At 40.7% G+C, this 26,549-nt stretch overlaps 1 protein-coding gene across 1 annotated transcript; it reads right to left on the reverse strand.

Moving 5' to 3' along the window:
* LOC117140165 (knirps-related protein) lies at positions 1–23,237 on the reverse strand. The gene is made up of 4 exons (XM_033302938.1): positions 22,363–23,237; positions 20,018–20,090; positions 5,008–5,085; positions 1–2,800 (listed from the first exon to the last, which is right to left on the reverse strand). The coding sequence occupies exons 2-4, from the start codon at positions 20,042–20,044 to the stop codon at positions 971–973; spliced, it is 1,935 nt and encodes a 644-aa protein (XP_033158829.1). The 5' UTR covers positions 20,045–20,090; positions 22,363–23,237; the 3' UTR covers positions 1–970.
* Positions 23,238–26,549: the final 3,312 nt, after the last annotated feature.

A 26,549-nucleotide genomic window follows, 5' to 3' on the forward strand; every position in this document is an offset into this window, starting at 1 on the left:
TCCATCTAGATATTTATTTGTATTTATTTGTGGTGACATCAATAATAATTTTCTCGGCCATCATTTCGCCTGATCTGCATACCAAATCATCGCACGAAAATGAAAAATACTTATGCAACATTAAGATTAATAATTTATGCTATTTGCTATACAACTTGGTGCGCTTTGCTTTACATTCACATTTACATCCGTGGATTGTCGTACTTTTAAAATTTGCTAATTGTGACTAATAACTCGGGCGAACCTCAAAACGAGTACAATTTGTCTACCAGCGCTGATTATTCTTCTACAGAACAATGATTGTTTTTTAAACTAACAAATACTCTTGGGGGATTGGAAACGTCTAAGTAATAGCTAGTCATACAACATTATACTTTATATATGGTTTATAGCTTAGAAGAAAACGAAACCTATAGATTACAAATTCCACTACGATATTATGCATTCGCGATACAGATAAGCTGCCTTCTTTGCATATTTTGCTACAGTTTCTTTTCTTTTACCATTTGTTTAGCTTTTCATTTATGTTTTTTTTTTCTGTTTCTGATCTTGTATTCTTGCCGCTTTGTGGGTAACCGAAAAATTTGTTTATAATTCACTGCATAAATTATGGAAAGATAACATTCGTGTTATACTTTTCGGTCCTCATATGCAAATCCCTTGTCGGGGGCCGCTCGACTTTTGCATATTTTGGCAATTTGGTTAGTTGTTTTAAACGATGTGATAACATCTAACCAAAACGGCACGAACTCGTATTTAGCGCTTGTTAATCAGAGTCAAACTTTTCTGCCCGAAAACATATATTTATATAACTCGCATGCATTTATTGTTTTCTATATTTTGTATTTATTTGGTGGTGTCTTAGCGGGGGTCTAATTTTCTATTGCCTCGATCGATCTTCAGTAGCTGATAACTGTCATTTTGCATTCTTAGTTTTCTTATTTTCTTTTTTTCAGATGTTTATATGTTCTCAGACCTTGGTGGTTAGATCCAAGGCATTCGAGGTGGCCACTTTGACGGGGGCTTCCAACCTCAGACGCTTTCCATTCTCACTGCTGGCCTCTATGAGTTCGTCCAGTTTCCTCTTGATCGTTTCACTGGCCTCGCTATCGCTTAGGATACTATTATTATTATTATTATTGTTATTGTTGTTGCTGATACTGTTGTTGTTATTGTGGGTCTTTTCAATGCTGGTCTTTGCTGTCTCTGTGGAGGTGGAGTGATCCTCCTCCGCCTCTCGATCCGCCGTTTCTCGAACTGATATCTCCTCTTCAGGCGTTACTTTCAGATCCTCATCGTCGTCATCTGTATCGTTTTTTTCTACATCGCTGGAGATCTCGGTTTCTGGTTCGATTTCTGGGCTACTACTTTTGCTGCTCAGGGAACTGCCGGTGGTCTTCATGCTCAGATCAATGGGATTATCTTGGCCGGGACTGGGTCTGGGATCCTCGCCGGCTAAGGTTCGCTCTTCTTGTTGAGCGGGTGAGTGGGGTGGCGTCATGGAGACCACCAGATCCTCCTCCTCATCGTCGTGCTCGGCGCCATCAATAATTCCATCCACTCTCGCCTCGTCGTCCTCTTCGTTTTGGCGACTTTTCACTCTCTCCCTGCCACTTTCCGAGTTTGGTGTGACCAGAGCTGAAATTGAGTAATCCTGCTTGGAGTGTGGCGGTAGTTTGGTGGTCGGCGGAGGACTTTGTTGCTGGGACTTGAGCACAGCGTCCAAATAGAAGCGTTTGGTTAGCTCATCGGCAGCACCACCATTCGTTAGCAGGTGGTTGTTGTTCGCGTGGCTACTTGGACTTCTGGCTGGTGCTGGCTGTTCCTCTTCCTTGTGGTGCTGCTGGTGGTTGGCAAATGGTGAAGTGCCCGGTGCGAAACGCTGGCCTGCACCACTGGAGTTGAAGAGATGTTGCACGGCCGCCGCAGCCACCGCCGCCTGTTGTTGCTCTGGCGTGGGTTTCAGCAAGCCCTGGTGGTGCGAGTACAGGGCGGGGTGGTAGCCGGGGAAGAGTAGGTGCGAGGGAGGCAGGAACGCGGGTGGTGGCATCACGGGCATGGATGCTAGGCCCGGGAAAGGCAGCGGCAGGAATGGCGACAAATCCTTGCGCATCTGTGGCGGTCTGCCGGGCGCCACTCCGCCTCCTCCTCCTCCGCCCGAATGACTGCCATCGGCACCACTTGAAGATCCTCCAGAATTGGATTTTCCGCCCAAGTGCAGGAGTGGGTTGCCTCGCACCGAGCTCACCTCCACAGAGCTGTCGGAGTTATGGGAATCCGGTGAACTTACCGAGGGTGATGCTACCACCGGATGTTTATGGGAGCCGTACTCCACGCTGCCATCCAATCCCAGCATCATTAGCTCCTCTTTACTCCGGGACGAGCCGCCAGCATTGGCAACGGCATACAGACCCGGATAGCCACCAGGATGCCCGAGCATTCCCAGAGCTGCTGCCGCAGCCGCCGGTGGAGGCACACCCGACATGCCCTTGACCCCGTTGGACATTCCTTGACCACCGCCCGATCCACCGGCACTTCCGCCACCCGCCTGCTGGCTATTGTGGTGCGCCGCCATCGCAGCCACCGCCTGCTGCTGCTGCTCCTGCAGCAGACAGTGGATCTTAAACCAGTTGGAGCGACGACCATATCGGGATCCACTCTTTGACATGCCCACCATGAGGCACTTCTTCAGACGGCACGCCTTGCAGGCGGTGCGGTTCTTCTTGTTGATGATGCACTCGCCGTTGTTCTTGCAGTCGGATATCGACGACAGATTGTTGTACGATCGGCCGAAGAAGGACTGTAATGCGAAGTGAAAGTACGAAAATGTTAGTTGTTATATAAATACTAGCAATTATAACGGCTTGTTAGTTTTTGTTTGATACTCTTTGCTAGGATGTTACTTTGTGGGGAATCTACTACTCCTTAAAATATAATCCGTATATTCTTTTCCAAACTCCTTAAGTATTCCATTGTTCCCACTTTAAGTGTCTGTTCAGTCCACCCACAACGGAGCAGAGCTTCTTCAGCAACTTCTTTCATCGCACTCAATGATGTCATTCAATAAAACGCTTTCGATGCCCGGCAATAATATATCATTATATATTTTTCTGGTGATTCATCGCTGGCGGGGCTGCTGAGACCCAGACCTCTTTTAACGCTCTGCCAAATAAGCCAAAAAAAGCAGAAATAAGCCAAATCGACATGCACAAGCGGCAACCACCTACACCTCCGGCATTAACCGTTGGCTGGGGCACCACACAACCACAATCAATTGCAACAAAGCAAACAAACAATTTAATTCAATGCGGAGGAGCCATGAAAACCTGAGAGCCAAAAAGCTGAGAAGAAACAAAAAGCCCCGGACAGACAGGCAACATGTTGCTGCTGTTGCTGCTGCTTGCTGCATGTTGCAAAGGTTATGGCTGTGCAACACTTATGCCAAGTTGCAATGTTGGCAGTAAATCACCAACGCTTCACGGCCTGCCCGCCCGCCTGACTTTGCAATCAACCAAAAGGGACAGACTACCTAAATGACTGACTGAATGGATACACTGGGAAAAACATGTTACTTTCTTAAATCTTTAATAATTTTGAAATGATTTATGGACTCTTATATACCAATGACTTGGTATATAAATTCAAAATTATATTTCTTAAATTAAATTTGCATATTTTGTATTGTATTTTTTTTAAATTTATTCTTTGCTCTAGAAACAACAGTGATCCGACTAAATTGCGTTTATGCAGAAATTGTATTTTATTTTATTTAGATGTGCACATGCTTTTGTGCATTTTTTTCAGTGCATCTGACTTACTCTCCGTCTGTTTGTCAGTTTTCAAGTTGGTTACTGTCGTTTTCTGATCGTAGGTGGAGCTCTTGAATGGAAGAAACACCGGTGCTGAGATGCTGACGACGAAGCGTAAAATTGAACCGAGACAGAATAAAAAACAAAAAAAAATCAAACAGAAGAGAAGCAGAAACAATGCGAAAATCCACTTTTAAGGTTAATTGGGCATCAAGATTACTGGGTCGGAAATGGAAATGGAAACGGAGGATTTCAGGCCCGTACCTCTTCGGTTTTCAGACCATAGTTTTGCCGTTTTCAGTTTCGTTTCAAGAAGCAGACGGACGGACGACTATTTACAAGCAATTTTGTGCATCAAGGCAGATTCACTTTTGTTTGTTTGTTTTTTCTTGGGTCTTTAACTTAGTTGTTTTTTTCTTTCAACTTCTTGTGGGCGTTAAATTAGCCAAGCGAGGCCCACGCCATTGCGAACGGGGCCCAAGCACAAATCAAATAACGTTGACCCACAAATTGTACGTTAGTTGACCTTTTCTCCTTGGCGTGGGCAAAAAAAAAATACAGATACTACGAAACATCACAACAAAACTAAATAAATAAATAACAAAAGCAAATCCCTCGACTGAACTCAAATCGAGTCGGCGAAGAAACGAAACGGAACGAACAAAAAATGATCATCCCACCATTAAAGGAGTATTCGTATTTAAATCAATTATTTGTGGGGCGCTTTGTTTAACTTTGACCTTAGCCTGGGGCATCCATTTGTTGCTCCCACTCCCCCTCCTTTATGATAACTCGGCTCCGCATTCCAGTTTCTCGAGGAGAATGGCCTCATAACTTTTTCTGCTTAGCGTTTGCATCACGAAGGCGGCGAATTCGATTTATTGAAATCGATTGAATCGATTGATACGAAAGACTTTGGCCGCAGAGAATTGCCTGCACAAAAGTGTTTGTTGCCAAGAAACCTTTGGGGCCAAAATACAAGGAGATTATAATTGGCTCATTTATGAAGCAACTACGTGGTGTAAATATATAATATATTGCAAATTGTTATAATTATTGTTATAATTTCATGTGTTTATAGAAACCTAAATTAAAGTAAATTAAACTGTCCTCAAGCGAACTTTCTTCTACCATCAAAGATGTAATCGTGGCAACTCAAATCAAATCAAATTCAAATTAATTCGAACATCGAACTCACCTTGCAGCCCTCGCATGTGAAGGCTCCGAAATGGAATCCAGCCGCCGGCTCTCCACACACCTTGCACGTCTGATTCATCTGGAATGGCAACGAGTAGAACAGAACATGAGAATGGGATTCGTACATAGTATTTGGGGTGAGGTGGGCCTCCAACCCACTGGGCACCCTGATCCCCACCCACTCAGCAACAACACCACCACCGAAACTGTGGCAATAAATTCATAAAATTTCAATTAAAAGCAACAGCAAATCATGACACGAGCATCTGGAGCTCTCCATCTCGTTTCGATTCCCCCAAAGAGAATTGGAAAACCAGCCGCCAGCAAAATTCACACGCATTAAAAATTAAAATGCAAACATAGTTTGTCATATCGCGGAATTGGTATCAACGAAAGAAAAGGAGCACGGCTTAAAACGCAAAGCGAGAAACGAACGACGACAAATGGAAATGGGAAACGGGCCCAAAGAAGCCCCCAACAAATGGCCAACCAGACCCGACCATGAACCCCATGCACAGGAAGAAGCCATGGTTAAATGTTCTCATATTGAAATGGGTCTTGGAATAATTAATTTTATTAAAGTATGTCTAATTTACCGAATATCCTTGATTATTGCATGTGATTCATAGATTATATTTACTAAAAATCCATACCTACTTATCTTTTTTCCCAGTGTAAATGGCTAAGCGGCTCTTCTGGGGCCCATAATAAAATATGAAGATGGAATCAAATGAAAAATTGCCTCAGAGCACACACACACTCTTTGGGCAAACAAGCTGCATTTGCATTTATATGGCAAACTCTGTACCTTTCCCAATTGCCATTGCTCCCCTCGCAAATAGCCGCAACTTGTAGCTGAGGGAATATTTGTTTATTTATTGCGAGCGAAATGTTTATCAACAAATTGCCATCAATTGTTGTGTTTGGGTGCCTGGCCAGGAGTTGGCTTTTCGGGCTCCCTCCAGTTACCCATGGTTTTCCATAGTCAGGTTGAAAACTGGGCTGGAGGATCGGCTGGAATTGCGTTTTCTTATTGCCACTTGTAGTTGGAACTGGAGCAAAAAGCTTTGATGACAAGTGCACATGCAACGAGGGGGAAATTGGGCAAGGGAAGCCTGGAGATCATGACCAGGTGATCGTGGGAGACTCTCGAGTGCTTTTTTTGGAAGTTCCAGTTCCAATGGTTAACCAAATTATTGTTAAGAATTAAAATGAATGGATTTTTTGCAAGAGCATTCTTTCTTTAATTCTTTCGAATTAGAAGTAGGTCCAGTAAGAATATAACTGTAAATTTGGAATTAGGTTAACACACATTTCCTTTTTGTAGTTCAAGTGAGTGATGGCTACACCTGTTAATTTCCTTTTAGTTTAGTCTGAAAGTCTTTTTATTAGAAGCACTGCAATTGAAATGCTTTCGAATATATCAAAACTAGCCGAAAATAGGCTGCCCAACTGGTAGCCAATGGGCCCAGCAGCCGCAGTCTAAATCAGACTCATCCTCGAGCCAAGTGCTTTTCCACCTTTTCCGAAGGCCTTTGTTATGTTTTATAGCACCAATTGGCCCACGGGCGATTCTCGGCCATAATTCTTGCGGGCCACAAACAATTTGGCACATTACAAAGTAGGAGAAAGCACTCAACACATTCACTTTTCTCATTCGCTTCCCCCCTGGAAGCGAGCATCCGTCCAATAAGCAAATCCCCGAGGTGGGGGTCTTATAAGAATACCATGCCAATTGGCTTAGTTCGTTCGGGTTCAGGTCTGGGTTCCTTATTTTCCAGCTGGTGATTGTTGCTATTGTAGGTGCCTTGTTTGACTGTAAAACATGCTAATCTGATTTCGTGTTATGTGTTGAGTTGGAGGTGAGTTTTGGCCCGACTTTGGAGTCGGGGTCGCCCCTCGACTTGGGTTGGAAATAAATTTCCTACGTTTAGGTTTCATAAAGCGTCTTCGGGTCTGGTGCTTGCTGGCCGCCAGCCTGCCTGGGATTAATCGACAAATAAAAATCACATAAAATAAATTAAAAATTATGAGTTTCAAGTTTCAACAACCTGCGGATTGGCAGCAGATTTAGTTTGATTTTAAATCACAGCCCAGCCGGCCAGAAGGAGAGAGAGGGCCCAAAACACGTTGCAGATGAGCCGCGCCGTGAAATTTATGCAGAAAATGTGCAATATTAAAAAGCCATAAACATTTATTTTACAACAGATAAGCGACATATTCTCTCCAAGTCTCTGGAATAAGGTAGTGAAATGATGGCCGACTCTGTGTATTCCTCACCTATTTATTAGCTGTCACGTTTGAAATTGAGGCAAGTTTCGTTTCTTGAGTAATGAGTTTATCCCTATTTGGTAATGAAAAATACCTCAGCACCATATCTTACAGATTTCGAGGCGAGATTGATAGGTTTTTAGTTTAAGTTTAGTACAAAATATACTTGTTTGTTAAGAAAAGTTGTATTGCAACTAAATTGCAAGAGCTTCCGCATTAGACATACAATTATACAGTATCATTACATAAATCAAGTTTTATTTAAAAAAAATACATAATTGACTTGGCAGAATTGCCAAAGAATAATTGAAATCAGTGATTTATGGACCCTTAAAATTTAATAGTCTTAGCTTCTTAATCGACCTCCTTGATTCAGACCTGTTTCAAATCATTGCTCACAACGAAAATACGACTTTTGTATCAAATTGCATAATTTGCGTTGGCCCAAAAAATACATTTAAACTCACAATTAGCCCGGCCATTAAGTGAAAGTGTTATAAATTAAATACGAGAGCGACAAATGGGCCAGCAAAGCAAACCGCATCGTCTGCAAGATTTTAATTAAATACACATATTATAAATAACCTTTTTCTTTTGAAAGCAATTTGTTTTTTAAGCGACTAACAAAATATTTATGCCCGTGCTCAGATTATTGATGGGCTGCGAATATTGATGAGCTTTTTCGACTACACAATGCCAATTTATTTTAATTAGTTGGTATATTTTCCAAAAATAAAAGTCCCCCCAGTTAGCCAGAAGTGCAACAAGTTGATCCAAGACAAATAGACGCCAGTGAATAAATATATAAATACCTGCAAAAACTCCACCAGTCATCATCCACAATAATATAATAGTGGATGCTGTTGATTTTGTGTGTGATTAATTATGGCGATTGCTGTTCTGTTTGTTGTTTGATGTTGTTTGGTTGTTAACCTTAACGCGCAGCAAAAATAGCAAGTAGAATTTATAATTTTTCATGCCCCGATGATGCAATGAAAAAGCTGAATATACATACAAAATAATAAGATGCTTTGTTATATGGCTTATTAAGCTGGGCAAATAAAAGACGCGGCCGCGCAAAAAAATTAAATAAAATTATTAAAATTCATTTAAGGCACGTTTACTCCAGTTTTGAGCTCGGCTTGGCTCGCCTGAAGCTGTTAAGAGCTAAGTGCCATTAAGACCAAGTCCACGCTCGGTTTTAGTTTCAGCTTATTTTCAGTTTTGCTTCCCTCGCTTCTTTTTGGCTGGCTAGCAAAAAGTTATGATAATTGCCTGACCTTGGCTGTCATGTACTAATGCTAAACCTCAAATTTGCACATCCAGTGCGCAGATTGGATCCCCTCCCCCTCATCGCAGCCAACATACCCCAGCATGGTTCGCATGCAATTATAAAAAAGCGCAGGCTAGAGGCAAAAACATAATTTAATTAAAATGAAATCATGCACAAAGCAATTGCCACGCTTTGTTCATTGTGCGCTGCGGCAAATTGTTCTAGTTTTTAATTTTTTGTTCGCCTTTTCGCTTTTCAGTTGTTGTAGATTTTTCGTTATAAACATTCATGACTCGTCGGCACTGAAGACGGTCGCTTGTGTTGGTGTTGCTCGTTGTCGGCGATGAGCAGATAAATGTGTATAAACAAATGCGATTAGCTATAGACTGCACCTATTCTGTGAGTCCAGTAGTGGGAAAGTACGGAGTGCAGGTGGCTTTTCAATTAATATTCTGATTTCTAAAGCACCAGAATAAACTTTTATAGATCTCGGTATAACCGCTCATTAGTAGCTATTAAAAGAACACCTTATGTTAGCTCGATATTTAATGGGTGTTTTTAGTTAGCGTTATGCCTTAAGGTTCAGAGTTTGCTTTGTATGATATCAAAGTACCTTAGCAAGCGGAAGCAAAACGTATGGCTCGTTCATCATTAAATTTACACAAGGCGTTCTTTAAATATTACAAACATTTTTCGAAGCTTATGCCATTTAACATTATTTTTTTTCTAAAGATGCTTTTTAATTGCCTCGCCTTAATTGCACCCATTTCATATTCAATTGAATTAAATACCTGTAGAGTAAATGCATTCACTCCCCGAGAGCTTTAAACAATGACTTTAATTCGCATTAATCTAAATCGATTATACTATCTCCTTCGCAACTGGTCCGATCCAGTTCTCAGCTGAAGGCAGCTGCAAAGTATGTAGAAGATTCCACTAGTCGCAGCTTCTATTCCACCCCAGCCAATCAGATGAGTCATGTTGGCAATGCAAACTCGTTTGTTCCCCGGTGGATCTGCGGAAGAGGAGCGGAATTTGTCAAAATGGATATATCGCATGTTTCTGGCTTTCATTTCGTTCCTCTCCTTTTTTCTGCCGCATGAAAAATACTTGAGGCGGTGGAGAATCAGCTGCACACACGCATTTCTTTCGCTTTTCCCAACTCAGCACTCCTCTTTGCTTAGTCACGCGGCCTCTATGCTTAGGCAATTTGTCAAAAAAATAACGCACAACAAATTTTACACACATTTTCAGGGGGCCAGCCCTTCAAGGCCCCTCAGGGGAGTGATCAATCATAGGGAATCATTCAGTTCGTTTCCTCGTTTGTCTTTTGCGAGCGGAAATTATTCGCAGTTGTTATAGTTTGGCCAGTGAGATTTTTTTGTATCGCATATGCTCGCTTTGAGATTTTATTGGTTGCATTCTTCGGAGAATTATTTAATAAGCGTTGTAATCTGTCTTCCACAGTTAGTGAATTTTAATCGAAATTTGTTTCACATCATTGGCTTGTTCTTATAAAACAAAATACAAAAAAAAAAAAATTTGCCTGTCCTAAGCGTTTTTTCAATTACCTCCTTAGCCGAATTGGATTTGATGATTGATTTATGCTTTGTTTGACAATTGCTGAATGGCCAATGAAAACGCCCTTATTTCGATTCACTATTCTTCCCTTTGCTTTTCACACAGTAACTCCCCTTGATTTTCTTTACTTTCTTCGTGTTTTCGGATCTCAACACCCCTCGAAAGTCAATCCATCATCATTTATCGTCCGCTTAGCCGGGCGAGTTCGTTGCCTAAGTCTTTCGTTTTGATTTTAGTACTTAGCTAATTGTTGTCGTTGTCGCCGTCGTTGTTGCTGTCTTAAGCTACATAAAAGCCAAAGCCAAACACTATAATTATGAGCCACGATGATCATGGCGCTGATGATGATTATGGCGATGATGAAAAGTGCTTAGCAGAGTTTGCAACTTGAAGCATCATCGCTGCTGTCTGTTTCTGTTTCTGTTGCAGCTCTGAATCTCTGAAGCTCTTCAAGCTGTCAAGCAGGAAACGTTTGGATTTATAATGCTCAACCGACACACCCCTCTGCCCCTCGCTCCTGGTCTCGGTCTCGTCTCTGTTTGTCATTATAATTAATTTGTAACTATTTTTATGAGCTCATGTGAAATTTAAATTGTATTCTCCGGGCGTCCCTGTTTACTCTTTCTCTGCGACCGACGAGAGCGGCTTTCAGCGCCCGTATGCCAAGTGCTTGTGCAATTTCCGTTTAAAATTTGAAATCTTCCGACAAAAATAGTACAAATTATGCTGCAAAAATTGACAGGAAAACGTCAAGTGGGAGAAGTGGGTTGGGAAAGGGGCACACACTTTCCTGAGAACTTTAAGTGCAATTTGCAATGCTGAAATTGGAAATGGAAATATTTGCCCGGCGAATTTGGCGTATTGGAAAAGAAATTCTACCAGTTCATTAGCTTTAAAATTGTGCTTTCTTTTCAAATGTATTTTCCACAATGTAAATAATGATGTAAAGTTTAATTATATTTCGAATATTATGTATTTGATATTCAGTACATTTTGGGTACTATTTTAGTACATTCTTTGTTATTCATGTATTCACATAATTTATCTAGATTTTTCAATAGATAGCACCCCTTTTAATTTTGATTTCATTATATTTTATCTAACTAAGCAAGCTACCCATGCTTTAGAAACAGATACGATCCTTCTTAGAGTATTCACAATTCCCGTATCGTTCTAGCATCTCTTAGTCAGTTTTCTTGTTATGCAAATGCGTGCAAAATGTGCGAGGTTTTCTTCTGTTTCCGAGACTCAAATGCAATGCTCAATGTTGCTGCAGTTCCCCGATATTGTTGCCTTTGGTGTTGTTGTGGTAGCTGTTGTTGCTGTTGTGGCAGTTGCTGTTGCCTAGTTGTTGGCTGCCAGCCACACGTTCACTGATCGCTGTGGCATTTGTTACAATTTTAAATGTTAGCTCAGGCAAAAGCGAGGCAACGTCGAACTAACAAACTTGTGCCAATTGTAGCTTACAAGTGTTTGACTTGACATTTCGGCGTGCGCGTCTTTACTGAATTGCCTCCATACATATATTAGCCATATCTGTGTGCTGCGCTTGCTCCTAGAAACTTGTATTAGCTTGGGCTTTTCTCCGAGTGTATTCATATCGTTCGGGGCAGCTGACAGGCGCAGCCGCAGGTGAAATGCTTAACGAAATTAATCACAGCCAACCAAATCCCACAAAGGCCACAAAAGTTGGCTAACAAATTAGTGAGCGCTTGGAAAATTGCATTTAAGTTGCTTTTTGTGATTTTTACTATCCATGATTTGGCATAAAAAGCTGCCTGCTCGATTCAATGAGCATTGGAAGTGCACCAGATGCCAATGACTCGACGTGATGTATGCGAATCAAACGTTGGCGCTCACAAAAAACAGAACTCCAGATAAAACTTTGGAAATAAATCTTATGCTCAGCATGGCAGGCAGACAATTTCGACAAATAGAGGATGCGACAAAATGAATGCATTGCACCATGAATGGCTGAACGGATGAATGGTTGGACGGATAGATTGCTGACGGGGTTGTCTGAAAATTGTCAGCTAGCTGTAGCCTTGAACTGTCAGGCTAGATTAGACACGGGCTTAAGAATATCAAGTCGTGTAAAATCTAAAATTATAAATGTATTTCTTTGGGATAAAAGGTAGTTTTTAATAAGTATATAAAACTCAAAAATACTGAAATCGGATTAAACATTGATTGGCTTTCTGCTCACTATTTTATTACGCCACCTAATTCGAAATCACATCTCATTTTTGTTTTGGTTTTTACATGCAATCAATGAAAGACTCTCTCCTCTCTAAATGGAATCATTACGTCTTGTTGCTAAAATTCTTCCCACGCTTTTTGACCGCTGCAGGAGCCAAGAAATTCTCAAAATCAAATTTCATTTTAATTAGTAGACATTTTCACATTACGTATACGCCAGGTCTGACGTCGGGAAACCTTCTCCGTATACCCACTGCCATCCTTTCAGCCATCTCTCCATCTTGGCCTGTGTGTGGTGGGGCCATAAAAGCTGAACAAAATTATAACAGCCAACTTGCAAAACATTTACACCAGCCCACCAACCAGCAAATGCAGCGGGTGGAGGTGAATTTTAGGCGGTGGCAGGCATCCGCTTTCTTTGCCTGCAAGAAAAATGATTCATGGAGGAGGCCCGAGACTCCTGCTGGTTTGGTGGCTCAGCTTCGGCTTCGGGCTGGTTTTGGTATGTAGCCATGGTGTGGTTGGCTTTTTGGCCATAGCGTCTCGACGCCGGGCAGACTATTAACTTTGAAAGTTGTTTAAACAGGCGAAGAGCCAAGAGGCAAACCTCCACCTTCTATTTCTTATTTTTTTCCTGCTCTCTGGCTTTTGCATTGGAAGCTCCTCTTTGTCGTCGTGGTTGGTTGTCTGCACCAGCTGCCTGCTGCTCCTTTACCTTGCAGCCAGTGTCATCGGCGTCGCGGCTCGTGGGAATTGGATCATTAGAAGCCGGCAAAAGGCGAAGGCAAAGGCGCAGGCAGGGGCCGAAGTGAGTAGAAGTTGGTCAAAGGCGGCACTGAGAGAAATTTTCAGATCTATCTTTTTTTATTACGGTCAAATATAGTAAAGGATTTTGTCTTGTAATATGATTATAAAAAAATATGTGTTATTATCTAACATATCTAACAGATGCAGAGTTAAATATTAAGATAACATGAGATCAATACAATATACAATCTATCCAGTATCTTGCAGTGCAGCATTCAGATGTTTTGTAAGTTTTCGGTTCGATTCGCCTGCCTTGGCAACCCACCGGGCAATTTTGCATGTGTTTTGTTACTGTTGTGGAGGTTGTGCCAGAGTTGCCACCGTTTCTTGTTGAAAAGAGGCGCGATAAGTAAATGTGTCCGCAAGTCTCGGCCTTTTTCTTTTTTTCTTTCGTTTTATTTGCACTTGCACAGGCAACAATTCTTTCTTTTTATTTTTTCCCCGCCGTTTTTTGTTTGTTTATTTGTTTTCCCCGCTTTTTTGTTGGTTCAAGCTTCTATTTCTTTGTATGCGATTTATTTGTTTGTTGTCTCCTTGTTATCTGAGTTAGCTTTGACTCAGTGGGTTTTTTTACCCCCTTTGATTATCCCACTCCAGTTTGGTTGTATCCGCGGATTTCGGGGGAGTCAAAAGTCAATTAAATAAGAGCAGTGCACGGTGAAAAGCTTGTACTTGTTGTGGCCTCAACTGCTTGTTGTTGCTATTTTTGTAGCTGCTGCTGTTGTGTTTTTGCGAAACGAGCAATTTGTGCCTGTGCTATGCGGTTGACTGTTTTTTTTTGGTTTTTTGGCTTGGGTTGGGACCAGAAGTGCACTATGGGAACCTTTTCACCAAAAAGTTAGCCAAGTTGAAAAGTGTTTGGTAGAAAAATTACTTCGGTGATTTATGAAAAAGGTTTGCGGTTTGAGTCTTTTGTTTTGTATGCCATCGCTGGAGGGAAAATTTGGGAAGTGTTTGGGTTGGAAGGAATATTTGGAAGAAATTTTGGTTGCAGGTTTGTTGCTTAAATCATTTGTATTCCATTTACACATATAATTACTAAGAAGGTTTTTATTTACAAATGAAGTTTGTTGTCTAAGTCTTTCGATATTATGAACCAAAATGTTCTGATTTTTCGCTTGAATAGTTAAACACATATTATTCCCAAGAACTTACTGTAATTAAAATGATGTTCGTCTTCTTTTAAGAAAGTACAATATTTTGGTTTTTGGATAGCAAGGAAGTCTGTCTTCATTTCTTCACTCATTTCCGTCAAAATGAAATCGACAACGAGAATGAATTTCGCTTTCTGTTAAAACGAGATATTCCCAGCGACAAGCCCATTGAAAAATTTTGGTTTCACTTTCCATAAAACTATCAAAAAGGCGGTGAATTAAAATTGAATTAACTTGCGGTTTGCGTTGACTGGTGGGAATCAAAAATAACAGAAGAGCCCGGGATTTGGGCAAAAAATGGTCATTGGAATGGCATTGTTGATATTTACTTTTTGACTTCTGCCCAATCTCGTCTCAATGCCAGCTTCCCCCGCTAATTCCGCAGATGTGGGGGGAATCTCCGTCACGTGTGTGCAAAAAGGTATAGAAATAACAATAACAAAGGCATTTGTTATTAGTAGCCGAGTGCGCTTTAAAAATAAACAGCTAATACAACAATGGGCACAATTTGTTCGCTGCGCCACTGAAGTCGAAACTAAAGCTCAGCCCGGAGATTCAAGCTCGGATCTAATATAAGCGGACATGCGGGCATGCAATGATCTTCGATATATGTGTATCTATTTGCCTATAGTATATGCAATTTATATAAATTTAATTCAATTTGCCGAGCTAAATTGTTTAGTTTTTGTTTTGCTCACAATCGTGCAGAGGTCGTTGGCGGGGGCGAAGGCAAGGCGGGTGCGGGTGCGGGGCTTCTGTTAATTTCATGATTGGGTCTTGGCTTAATGTGTAATGCCTTGACTCGAAAACAATTCTAACAATTTGGCAGCTCATTATGCGGTGCGCTCGCTCGCTTAACCACGCCAACTTGACTCCAATAAACGATGCACAACCTTGACCTTAAGTCAAATGAAAGATAAACCAAAGCACGAGAAAAACTCTGCTTCTGCGATTATTTTTTATTACGGATTACAAACCGAAAATTATAACAATTTTGTTACGCTTCTTTAGGGAAAGGGCCCCGCACCACCGCATTGTAGCAGGCCCCTGCTGCCCCAGAAGCCCCTCGATCCACTATCGTTATTAGGCGCCAACTTATCAGCGTAATAAAGTGGCGGGGCAGCCAGTTGGAACAGTTTCTGTGCGGTGGCAACGTGTTGAACTTGAAAAGGAAAGCAAAAGCAAAACGGGAAAGAAGTCCAATACGCTAGGGTCGATTGAGAAATACTCTTTGAAATTGGATTAATAGACTAAATAAATTAAATTTATAAATTCAGGATGTGGAGTAAAGTGAAGTAATGTTTAAGTCACATAAAAAAAGCGCTGACATATGGAAGGTAAAGCGTAGAGTATCCTTAGGCCATGCTTAATTCAATTTTCAACTATTCTGTTCAAAAGAAGAGCATTGCAGATGCGCACTTATTTTTTAATTTCTTGGGAAGCCACGAGGCATAAAGCACTTGCAATTGGTTGAGTGTCTTGTGGCGGTCTGCGAGCGGGCGGAAAAGGAGAAGGCAACCCTGCCCCAACTTTATCTCTAAGCCACGCGCTAATTTGAAAATAATGCTCCCAATCATTTTCACATTTTTTCACATTTCCAGGCACTCTTTAGCCTTCTGCGCGATCGGCGTGGAGTGAGCAATAAAGTAGACAACCCCTTTGGTTTACCTTGTGGAACATAGTTGCTGGCTAGTCGGCCCTCCCACTTGTTGATTGTCTGTATAATTACATAATATTGCATAATTTTGCAAACAGTACTCGGTCGCTTTGGGATTTCTGCTCTGTTAGCTACGTAGAGTCTCGGAAACTCGGAGTCTTTGGGGTCTCATTATCGTCGGCTGACCGACGATCTTCTTCGTTTTCGCTTTCAGTATCAGTGCACAATGTAGTACTTAAATAATAGAAGTTTAATAGCGTTTTGTTTGGTACCGGCCGTATTTGCAAGTCTTTATTTTCTGCCGTTGCTGCTTCTACTTGCTGTTTTTTGCTGCTTTTGGACTACTAATGCATTCAGCTTTATGATTTTTGTCAAGGTTAACCAGTTGGCTGTGTTAGCGGATATAATGACATGATGCATATGGTGGAAGCCAAAGTCAGCATCAATTTCGGTTCTCTGGCGTTTTTTACCCTGTTTGATTTTTTTCTTTTCGCTGTTCGGGAGGAAGTTCATTTTTAAGAGCGTTGTAATTGTGTGTAGTTCGTTCAAGTTCGCTGCCTTAGTCATTTGGCAAGAGCCTAACGAACTTTGCAGAACTTTTCAGCCATCCAGCGATTGCAATATGTGTGCAGCAATGTTCCCTCACATGGCTTTGGGGCTTCGGACTGGCTAATTTCGCTCATTAATCATCGAGCGGCGGCTGCGGGAGAAAATCGCTCCGAAAGCTGATTACACATGCACGGCCCACCAAATCAAAGTTGTGCCAAAAGGCTCCACCACATGAAGACATCTGTTCCAAAGCCAGTGAAATGTATCTGCAAACAAATGAAGTTGTCTGCCAGGCAACTCATTCCGATTCTAAGGCTCCTCACTGCACGTCTAGTAGAGTCATCAAGTCCAGGATTGATCATTGATCTTTTGGCACTCAATCCTCCGCCTCCTCCTCGTCGTCTGCTCACGAATTATAAATAGTGCAAATGCGTGCAGTGCATCATCATCATTAGTTTTCGGCCAAAAACCGTGGCAACAGACTTGTCTAAAGTCTGGGTCTAGCCGCTTCTCGCCTCCCTTATGTTGCCCTAAAACTTGCTTTGGCAATTATAAGAGTCTATGTGTCTGACTTTAGTTTCGCCTGCTGAATTGTTTCAATGTGTTTTGTGGATGGTATATACTTTAATATATATAATACTTGAATATATTTAATACTTGAAAAATTCAACAAATTAAATAACACTTCATTAAACAATAAACAAGAGATAAAAAATCTAATTGTATTTCAATAATAGAACAATTTTTCAAGAAAGAGACACATAAGTCGTTCTGAATATTATATAAGGCAGCGACTAAAGTTATTATTCACTCAAAATTTATTCCAAGTGATACAAGTTCACTTGTCCTAAGCACCCGTTTGTTCGTAAGAGTATTGGCAATTCCTCTGGCAACCCATCGACTCCTGCCTGCCAAGTTCGTGTCCTAAGTCTTTCGTTTCGTTACGTTTTGTGCTGCAAGTCAGGCATTTTCTAATTGCAAGTTAATTTCTTGTTGCGAACATAAATTTAACATTCTAATTGAGTTATCAACCGCAACATGTACATACACACTCCAAAAAAATAAAAAAAAACGAAAACAACCGCGACAGGAGTGGATGCGGCGGTAAAACAAGTAGGAGAAGGAGATGCCGACGCCGGACCACTTTTACAGCTTCTCATCTCATCGTCCTCAAACCGTGTTCACTTTGGGTTTTCGCTTCCAAACTGGCTACGCATGTGAAAAATGGCCTACACATGAAGCCACTGAGCTTGTATTCCGCTCCTCTGCTTCTTGATGCTGCTTAGCTGGCTGCTTTTCCGACCACAAAAGTTGCAACAAAGCCACAAGCGTCCGGGTAAGTGCAGTAATTACATTTCGGTGTGTGTAAGTTTTTGGGCCTCTGCTAATTTGCCTGCTGCTTCTGTTTTTCTTATTTAGTTTTAGGCATTTATAACTAATTTTGCTGCCGGCTTCTGCGCTTCTCCGTTGAAAGAATTTTCCAACGTGCAAATATGCACTTTGGCATGGCTCGTAATTAATTTACTTTGTGTGTTTGCCCAATGGAAGCCGCAAAGGAGAACGACACACACGAAAATATGAAAAAAATCCATTACGCAAATGTTTATGACCAAAATGGTCAGCGGGCGAAGAAGCAGCGGTGGCAAGAGCCTCTTCATCTGCTGCCAATGCAAATAGAAAAGATTTGCCAAAGCCCCCAGATGCGTGTGCCCCAAAACTCAAGCTGCAGATGGAAAATCGAGGATGGAGGATGGGAACCGAGTTTCAAGTGAGCTTCTCTCACATACATCATAACATTGTATTGCATTTTCGCCCGGACCGCCTTCCAATGTTTCCCCGTTCGAAATTAGTTTTCTTTTTCCGCAGCATCTTGTCATCAACGGGATTTTGGAGGCGTGATTGTATCGAAGGTCGTGGCGAAATGGAGATGTTGCAAGAACATTAAAGCGTTCGCAGAAGATACTTTTGGCGGACCATTTATGGGTGTTTCATGCTAGGAAACTAATGACACTAATATAATCGTAATCATAAGTGGAAGTTATGGCTTGGTAGGTGAACTAAAAATACCCAAAGATCCAAATTGTTCAAATAAAATTCGAAATTAATTACTCAAAGCTGCTTTAGATGTTATCCATATCGGGTATAGTAACTTGATCCGTCGTTATCTGAGGTGTATTAAATGTTTGAATTTATTTTCATTAGTTTCTCATATGCATAAATAATTATGGCTATTCAAAAAGTGGATTTTTAGCATTCGTTTTTTTAGGTTTTTGCATTTTACAAATACATGGGCTTAAGTTTTATTATTATGGTTTTCTAATATTAACTAGATTTTTCTTAACGGTAGAATTCGATATGCATTTAAATCATATTCTCTACTAAGACAAAAACTGTGACCAAGAAAATATTTTTAGATCTACTATTAGACTAATCCAGTGGAATTTCTTACCCGTTACCAGCTCGTTTCATATTCATAAATTTATTAGCTAACGCTACCAACTTGCCGCTCGAAGACATCATTTTCAAAAGTGGCCCAAATTCGAGCCGCTGTTGTTGCCTTCATTTTAATCAAACATTTAGTTTATCGTCTCACATTTCAACTAATTAACACTACGACGGGACCGCCTCTTTAAGCTGTGAGATCTCCAACCTGGCTCTTGAATGTTTTTTGGCTGGCTTTGGCTTAGCCAGCCTTCTGCGGTGCCGGCATCGACTAAATCGACTGATCGACTAAACGAAAATCAGCTTAAAATCATAAAAAACGCACTTAAATAAAATTTAATATTCAAATATTGACATTTAGTGCCATGTTAGCAGCAACTTAGGTGTTTTCTTCGCCTTCTCTCTTTATCCCATATTTTTCGAGCTGCCCTCCTAGACAATAAGCCTTAAATTATGCATGTGGATTGAACGAGAGACGACGCAATTCGCTTAGCATTAACTAATTGATCTGCATTAATTTCAGGCCGAGACTAAAGACAAAGACCGAGCAGGTGAATCGCGTATGCTGGGTATACTTAACGTAGTTCGTATTTGTATTATGATTATTATGAGTTTTTTCTCCTATTAAAATTATGACATCATTTAAATATTTTCGCCGTTGTTGGCGAGATTTTTGTGTAAACTGGTTTAGGCTACTCACAATTTTCGTCGCTCTTTCTGTCGCTTTTATTGTTGTTGGGCAATTATGCATGCCCCCAAACCCCAAACCCCATAATTCATAAATTCATTTTGCGCCCAAATTCGAAAATGCGGAAGCGCTTTGATTTGCTGATGCTTTTGGGGCCATATCATACATATCTTATCAATAATGCCAGATTTTCAACGCGCAAATGGTCTTGCCTTCTTGTCGCATATGAAATTATTAGAGCCATAAACTTTTTATGCCTGCTCAATATTTAGCTCGTAAAATATTTATTCTTTTCGCCTGTATATACATATGTTATTTGTGTATGTAGCTCGAGTTATTTGATTGTGGGGATCTTAAATAAAATAATAATATAAATATCAGATTGCTTACCGCATATGGATTATCCTGATTCATCATTATGGTAATCGTAAATCGCTGAGCCCGTGGTGCTCAACCAAAAGAACTGAAAGGAAAGCGACAATACAGTTGTACATTGGTATTCGCCACATATAAAGATAGTAAACTGTAGTAACGCTAGACTTAGAGACAACAAACAATTGAAGATAACCTATAACAAAAGTGAACTGTTTGCTCTAATGACCTCTAAATGGCATGGTACTACTTTTTATATGATCAGGTTATTCCGATCCCTGATATTTGATCTGCACTTGTTTAATCGAGCTTTTGCTTAAACTGATTGAAGAATAGCTCCAAATCCGCTTGGTACTCTGACATTTAATCACGCTGCCAGCTAATAATAATAATAACCATAGTAATATTATTATACATCGCGATGCAAATGCTGGCGGAACTGGGCTGCTTAGCTGCACCTAAAAACGAACGACGAAGACAATCAGCTGCCTCACATCAGCGGCTCTCAAGAAGAACCCCCAGAACAGCTCCGTGAGTCACCCTGCATGGAGACCCACTTCTGGGCAGAAGACTCGGACAGGTCGGATCCCCACCACCCGCCCCTCGCAGCGAGGAGGCATGTTAACTGGCAACAGGTGTTTGCTGCTTGCCGTTTGTCAGGTTTCAACCTGGCGGCCTGCTTGCCACATTTGCATTTGATATTTTGTATGCTTGTTTTGCTGCCGCTGTTAACGCGTCCGCACTAAATACTTTCACACATTGCGCCCCCTTTCTGCTCTCCTTTGGCTTTTCCGGACTGCAACGCGGACCCCTCAAGGATGTGGACTGTTCAAGTCAGCACACGACCTTGATGTGTTAATTTCCCAGCCACTTCTGTCAGTCATTCGTCCGAGATACACTTTTACAATTGTATTACAATAAAGGGAACTATCTGAAAGCCTATACAACTGCACATATATGTATAAATTATCTTTATACCATGTAAGAAATAGTAAGGATAGTTTAAGTTCCTATTTCTTCGTATTTCATAATTATTATATTATTAATTATATTATTATATATGGATGTTATTCTAAGCTTCCTTAATTTGTACTAAGTTGTTAGGACTTCAGTGTGATGCTTAAATATCCGATTTTCATTAGGTGAATACATTTTTTTTATTAGAATGTTGGTCTAAGGAACAGCCTCAGGAAAGAGCTGTGATCTTGAATGGTGCCAGCTAAATCAACCTGTGAAGAAGATTGCCCCAGCTAACTATAATAAGTGCGCACTCTGCGACTTGTAGAACATGACAAACTTACAAGGCACTCGCCATAAGTGCGAGTATATGGGTTCTGCCAATATTTGCGACAAATGCAAAAGCAATCCAAGTTAGATTCTTCATTTGCCTGCAAGCGAGTCAGGGCAAAATGCACTTTAAAAAAAAAGATGTTCTATAGATATACATCAGTTGAATTTCCAAACATGCGTAATCATTTTATTTCTGATTGAAAAGTCACTACTTTGTGAATATACATAAAATGTGCTTTTCTCATTGAATTAAATGAATGTTATATAAATTATTATTTAAGCTGCAGCATCAAGCCAACTGAAATTGATAGCTTGAATATTCTAAGAATTATTTGATCAAAATAATTACTTTTGGATAATTATAACTGACTATGACCTTAGTGGATTAGATAGCCCACTTTCCTATTTGTTCCTTCACTATTGAGCGCAATAATTTCTTCCAGTGCCGCAGTTAATGCCATTCCCATGGATCTCGCCTGCGTTTTCGAATTTTTGTAACAAATATTCTGGCAAATAAAGCTTTACACGCTATTTGCATTATAAAGCAAACATGAGCGGCGACTATATCTGTGCAGGCCATCTCGCTCGCACTTGACTTACATTGATTCTGTTATATAGTCGTAAAGTTTATTTGCCCTGCCCTTGCTGTTGTTGTTGTTGATCTAGCCATGTTTTATGGCCACACTAAAAAGTGCACTGGTCAACAAAGATCGGCCAGAGAAAACTTTCTCACAAAACCGTACAGCTGGGGGCTACAGCTCCTACTGAGCTGTCGTATAAGTGTCATATAGGGGAGTGTGTATATGGTTTGTATAATTAAATCATACAAACCCCGCCGCAGTCGTAGACAGTTCGTCAGTTAGTCGGATTGTCAAGCGTTATCTGGCGTCGCCATCTTCATCTTGATTTTTTTTGTTTTATGAATTCTATTCGTTAATGAAATTCACATGTTCCCCATCTACAACTCCGAAGCCCCATCTCTATCCCCGTTTTTATGTCCGCATGATGGATGTGTCTCAAAAAGGCCGTCAAATGTTCGTTCCGTTTCTTCGATATTGAACCTTTGAACTTACCTGCTTTTAGTAGCCGATCAAGTTAATCCAATTTATTTGCTTAGTGTTTCTATTGCGTTGCGCACTTAAGGTCTGCGTCTCCTAACATTGTGAACTTTCCGTTTAAGGTTTTGTGTATTTTCGTGTATTTGCTTGCTATTATTTTTTGTTCACCTTGCGCCAATAAAACGTCACTTGAGCGTATAGAGTTGTTGCTGTTTTTGCTCAAATTGCACTTGACTTTTAGAACTTTAGGCGAGCGTGAAGCATGTTTAATATATATCTTTTGGGCTGTTTGAGTATGTGTGTTTTTGTATCTAGCGGGGTGTACATATATCACAAGAAGGCAATATTTTGTATAATTTTTATTGTAATACAAAGTTTAAAGTTTTGCTGTATGGGTATTTTTTATTTAGCTAGAGATATTTCCGTGGGACTTTATTTGGTGCTGTTTTTACGCTTTCTGTGTTTTTAATGCGATTTTTTATAGAGTGACCACACCTTTGTGTGAGGGCACTCCTGGCTGCGCACGCGCACTTGCCGTAAATTTCTTTATTTCCGCTTTCGTTTGCCGCTTTTGAGCTCTTTTTGCAGTGACGTATTACGGACTGAACTCTACTATTTCAGTTGGCACTACTTATATTCGTAGTATTGTTAAAATTCATTTTATTTAACTGAGTAATTTTTTGATCTTAATTTGCATGTGCTGATTTTTAGCGGCGGCCAAAACAACGTAACCCCTGGGACGTAAGACGAAGACGACGCAACGACGACGGCGACGTGCGATCGAGCGTGCGAGCAAGAAGCGCGAGCTATCACTAAAGACTGATGTTAAGCAGTTCTGCAAAGTGCTCACACCGCTGCGACTCGGCGACTCAGATGCTTTGCAATATCATCCGACGAACGCTCGGTAGCACACTGAGCTGAGACTTCGGCTACCAGAGAAGTAGCAACAACAATATCTCTGGCCGGGGAGATGATACTACTATAAACAAAAACTACAAACTGGTCGAAGAAGCAGTAACAGAAACCGAAACAAAAACAAAAGACTGCAAAAGCGACAAACTCGAGCCCAGCTGGGGTGCGATTGTGTGTGTGAGGAAGAAGACGATTCCGATTCTCTCTAACGGTGATACACCCGAACACTCAACCCCCTACCGAGAAACAACCGGGGAGAGAGAGAGCGAGAGTGAGACTTGATAGAGCGACTTTGAGTTAAATTGCCTGTCTGTGTGAGCCGCTGTTTGAGTGATGTTAACTCGAATCCGAGTCGTTTCGGCTATTGAGTCGTATTCACAGATCGAGCTGAAACTGAGTAAATGCATATGAACATATATTAAAAACGTATAATTACTACCTAAATACAAACTATAGCTACACAAAAGGCACTAACAAATTTAGAAAACAAATGTATATCTTGTTTGCAATATACATATGTATGAAAAGCACAGTTTATATCTCGGTTAAGATAAAGTAATAAAATGTTAGTAATTGCGAACAAATATAAGTCGTTTAAGATGTAGTCTAAGTCTATTCGCGTGTTGTTTAATATTACCAATTTTAAGGTTTTCCTTTTGTTTTTATTCTGTTTTTTTTTATCTACTTTATTTATAATCAATTTAATTCTTTAGTTAAATATAATATTATTAAAAAAATAGAACGAATGTTAAGGAACATAGTTTTGTTGATTTAGAGTCCAATCTTATATAACTTGTAAATATTTGTGGCATATTGTTCAAATGTGCTAGTGAATTAACAATAAATCTTACTTTGTTAGTTTATAAATATAAAATACAATTCAATATTGTATATGTTGTGCCTCCAAGTACATCACTATTTTTCCAGTTGCTCATTTTGAATATTGCACTCGATTGTTTTTCTCGATCTCTCACCATTTTGTGCGGCATTTGAGTGCTTCACTCACAGGGCACACACACTCGTGAATATATCTACTCGAAGAATTCGTTACCACATTTGATTGGCTCGATTAACACAATCGGAGCACCGTTATAACCAGTATACCCACACAGACAACCGGTAAAGAGAGCGGCGTGCTCATGAGAGAGCAATCCACCAACACTAGCGCAAATCGTGATCGTGCTGCAGTCGTCGTCGGGTGTTATAGATAAACGAGCCGATCCCGTTTGCCGTGGGCGAAAACGAGACCGGACTATAAGCCCGTCTCCCGTGCATCGGGCGAGTTATATACCCGGCATATATGTTCTCGTTTCGCTGACCAATGCAGAGCAGCTGGCTGAGAGCTACCCATGCAAACGAGAGCGATCAATGAGAGCGATCACTCACACAGACGCATCCATCGAAATCGTATTAGCGGCTTGCCAGTGGGCGTGGTCTATCGATCGGGGAGTTGTACCCACCACCCACCTCCCCCGAACCCAACAAGAGTCCAACGAACATTGCCCACTTCCAGCGATCTCGACTGAAAGTGCGAATGAGAGGAACTAAGTGTCTCAGAAAGAGAGGGGAGTACGTAAGACTCGAGTGATGGAGTTTTCCTAACGGTCTGAAACTTTTTCCTTTTTTTTTGCGCATCTTCCACTAGTTTTTTCGCCCGTTTTGCAGTTGTCAAGCTGTCATAGTTTCGATCATTAAATGCGATATCTGTTGATAGCCATAAGACATTTTACGATATTACTAACATTGTTAGCTGGCGCCCCTAGTGCGAAAGAGAGACAAACTCGCCGATCCGCCAGATTCCAGATGCCATCCGCGGGATTAATGTATCATAAATAGCTTAGTTTCTGGAAATTATACCTCGACCGTATGGTAATCGCTAAGTATAAATTATAATTTGCCATCTTTATGCTCAAGATCTACAAAATTGAATAGTTGCAGTCGCCGGTGTAATACCAATTGATTGGTAAATAGTTGCCGTTCGTAGCATCGGTCATTAAGGTCTATGAATATTCATACCCACAGCTCTTAGTGCATAAAGTATTTTGCGACGAACAACGATATTTGCACGTTGTATTAAAAATATTATATAGGATTATTTACATATGTTAGATCATGTAGTTCGATTGGAAATAGGTTTCGCAACAAAGATCTATCAGTCTGGTAAATAGATTTACTGTTAAAATTGTATTGGAGTATGATAGAATTTTATGATCATGAACTAACAAAACTTTTTATGTCAAACTTATTACAAAATACAATGTAAATAAGGAAATGTTTGTGGTTTTCCCCTTTTGATTGTGCACTACTAATGATACTTCATGTTCTCAGTATTGTTCCATCGATACTACTCAGTTCCCATAACAACAGCCCTTTTTGCCACGACAAAGACTTTCTTAATGAAATATTTTACAGATGTAAGTATTTTCCTTTGCATTTTGCAATGGGCGTGAAGCCAGCTTATTTCGTGGCTCAATACGATTTCTATACTAATTTTCCCACTTTTCCCGCTTTCTCCACGCACAACGTCTTATCCCATTTTGACTTTCGGTAGGAAAATGTCACAGAAGTTAATCCAATTTGCTGTTTTACGACAGGGCACAAAACAGTGGAAACCCGCAGCTCGTTATCATCCTGTTCGATGCTCTTTGGAAAGGGTAACCCTTCTGCCTTCGGTCGGGAAACGCCTCTGATTCTTGCGTTTCCTTCGGAACAGAAATGGGGTGTTTTAAACCCATTACAAGGGCCCTTACCAGAAGGAGTTCGCTTTCCTCGTTTTCCTCTTGCGGTTTTCCGATTGCGGTTTCCTTTGCACCCGCACTCTCAGCCAGATACTTTACACAAATGTTCACGCTTTAATTTTTGGTCCTTGGCATTTGCATATGGCCAGAAGGATATGGAGTATGCGGGAAAGGAAAGGGGCTAGGTAGTGCCTGCTAATCCCTGGTGAGCAACAGATTATCCCCGACAATTGTTTGTTCTTGATTTGTTTGTTATGGGTGCACAGCCGGGACTAAATGGTGATTCTCCATTCCCGCTGCTTTCTTTCTATTAATCTACACTGGAAAAAACGTAACAAAGATATAGTCTAATTAAAGTAAAAATCAAGACTTTAATACTTGTGTAGAAAATTTAGCAATCATAATAGTATAGGTAGGAGTTTATTGAATTATGACTACGAGTTCTGTTGTTCATACTAATAGTACATGGGTTCTCTTAATTTCGCCCAGTGTATATTTTCACAAATATGCTGCCTTACAATTGCAACAATTGCAGCAGGGAAATGCTCAAGG

Source organism: Drosophila mauritiana, chromosome 3L (genome assembly GCF_004382145.1).
Source record: "Drosophila mauritiana strain mau12 chromosome 3L, ASM438214v1, whole genome shotgun sequence".
In the NCBI taxonomy this organism is placed as follows: domain Eukaryota; kingdom Metazoa; phylum Arthropoda; class Insecta; order Diptera; family Drosophilidae; genus Drosophila; species Drosophila mauritiana.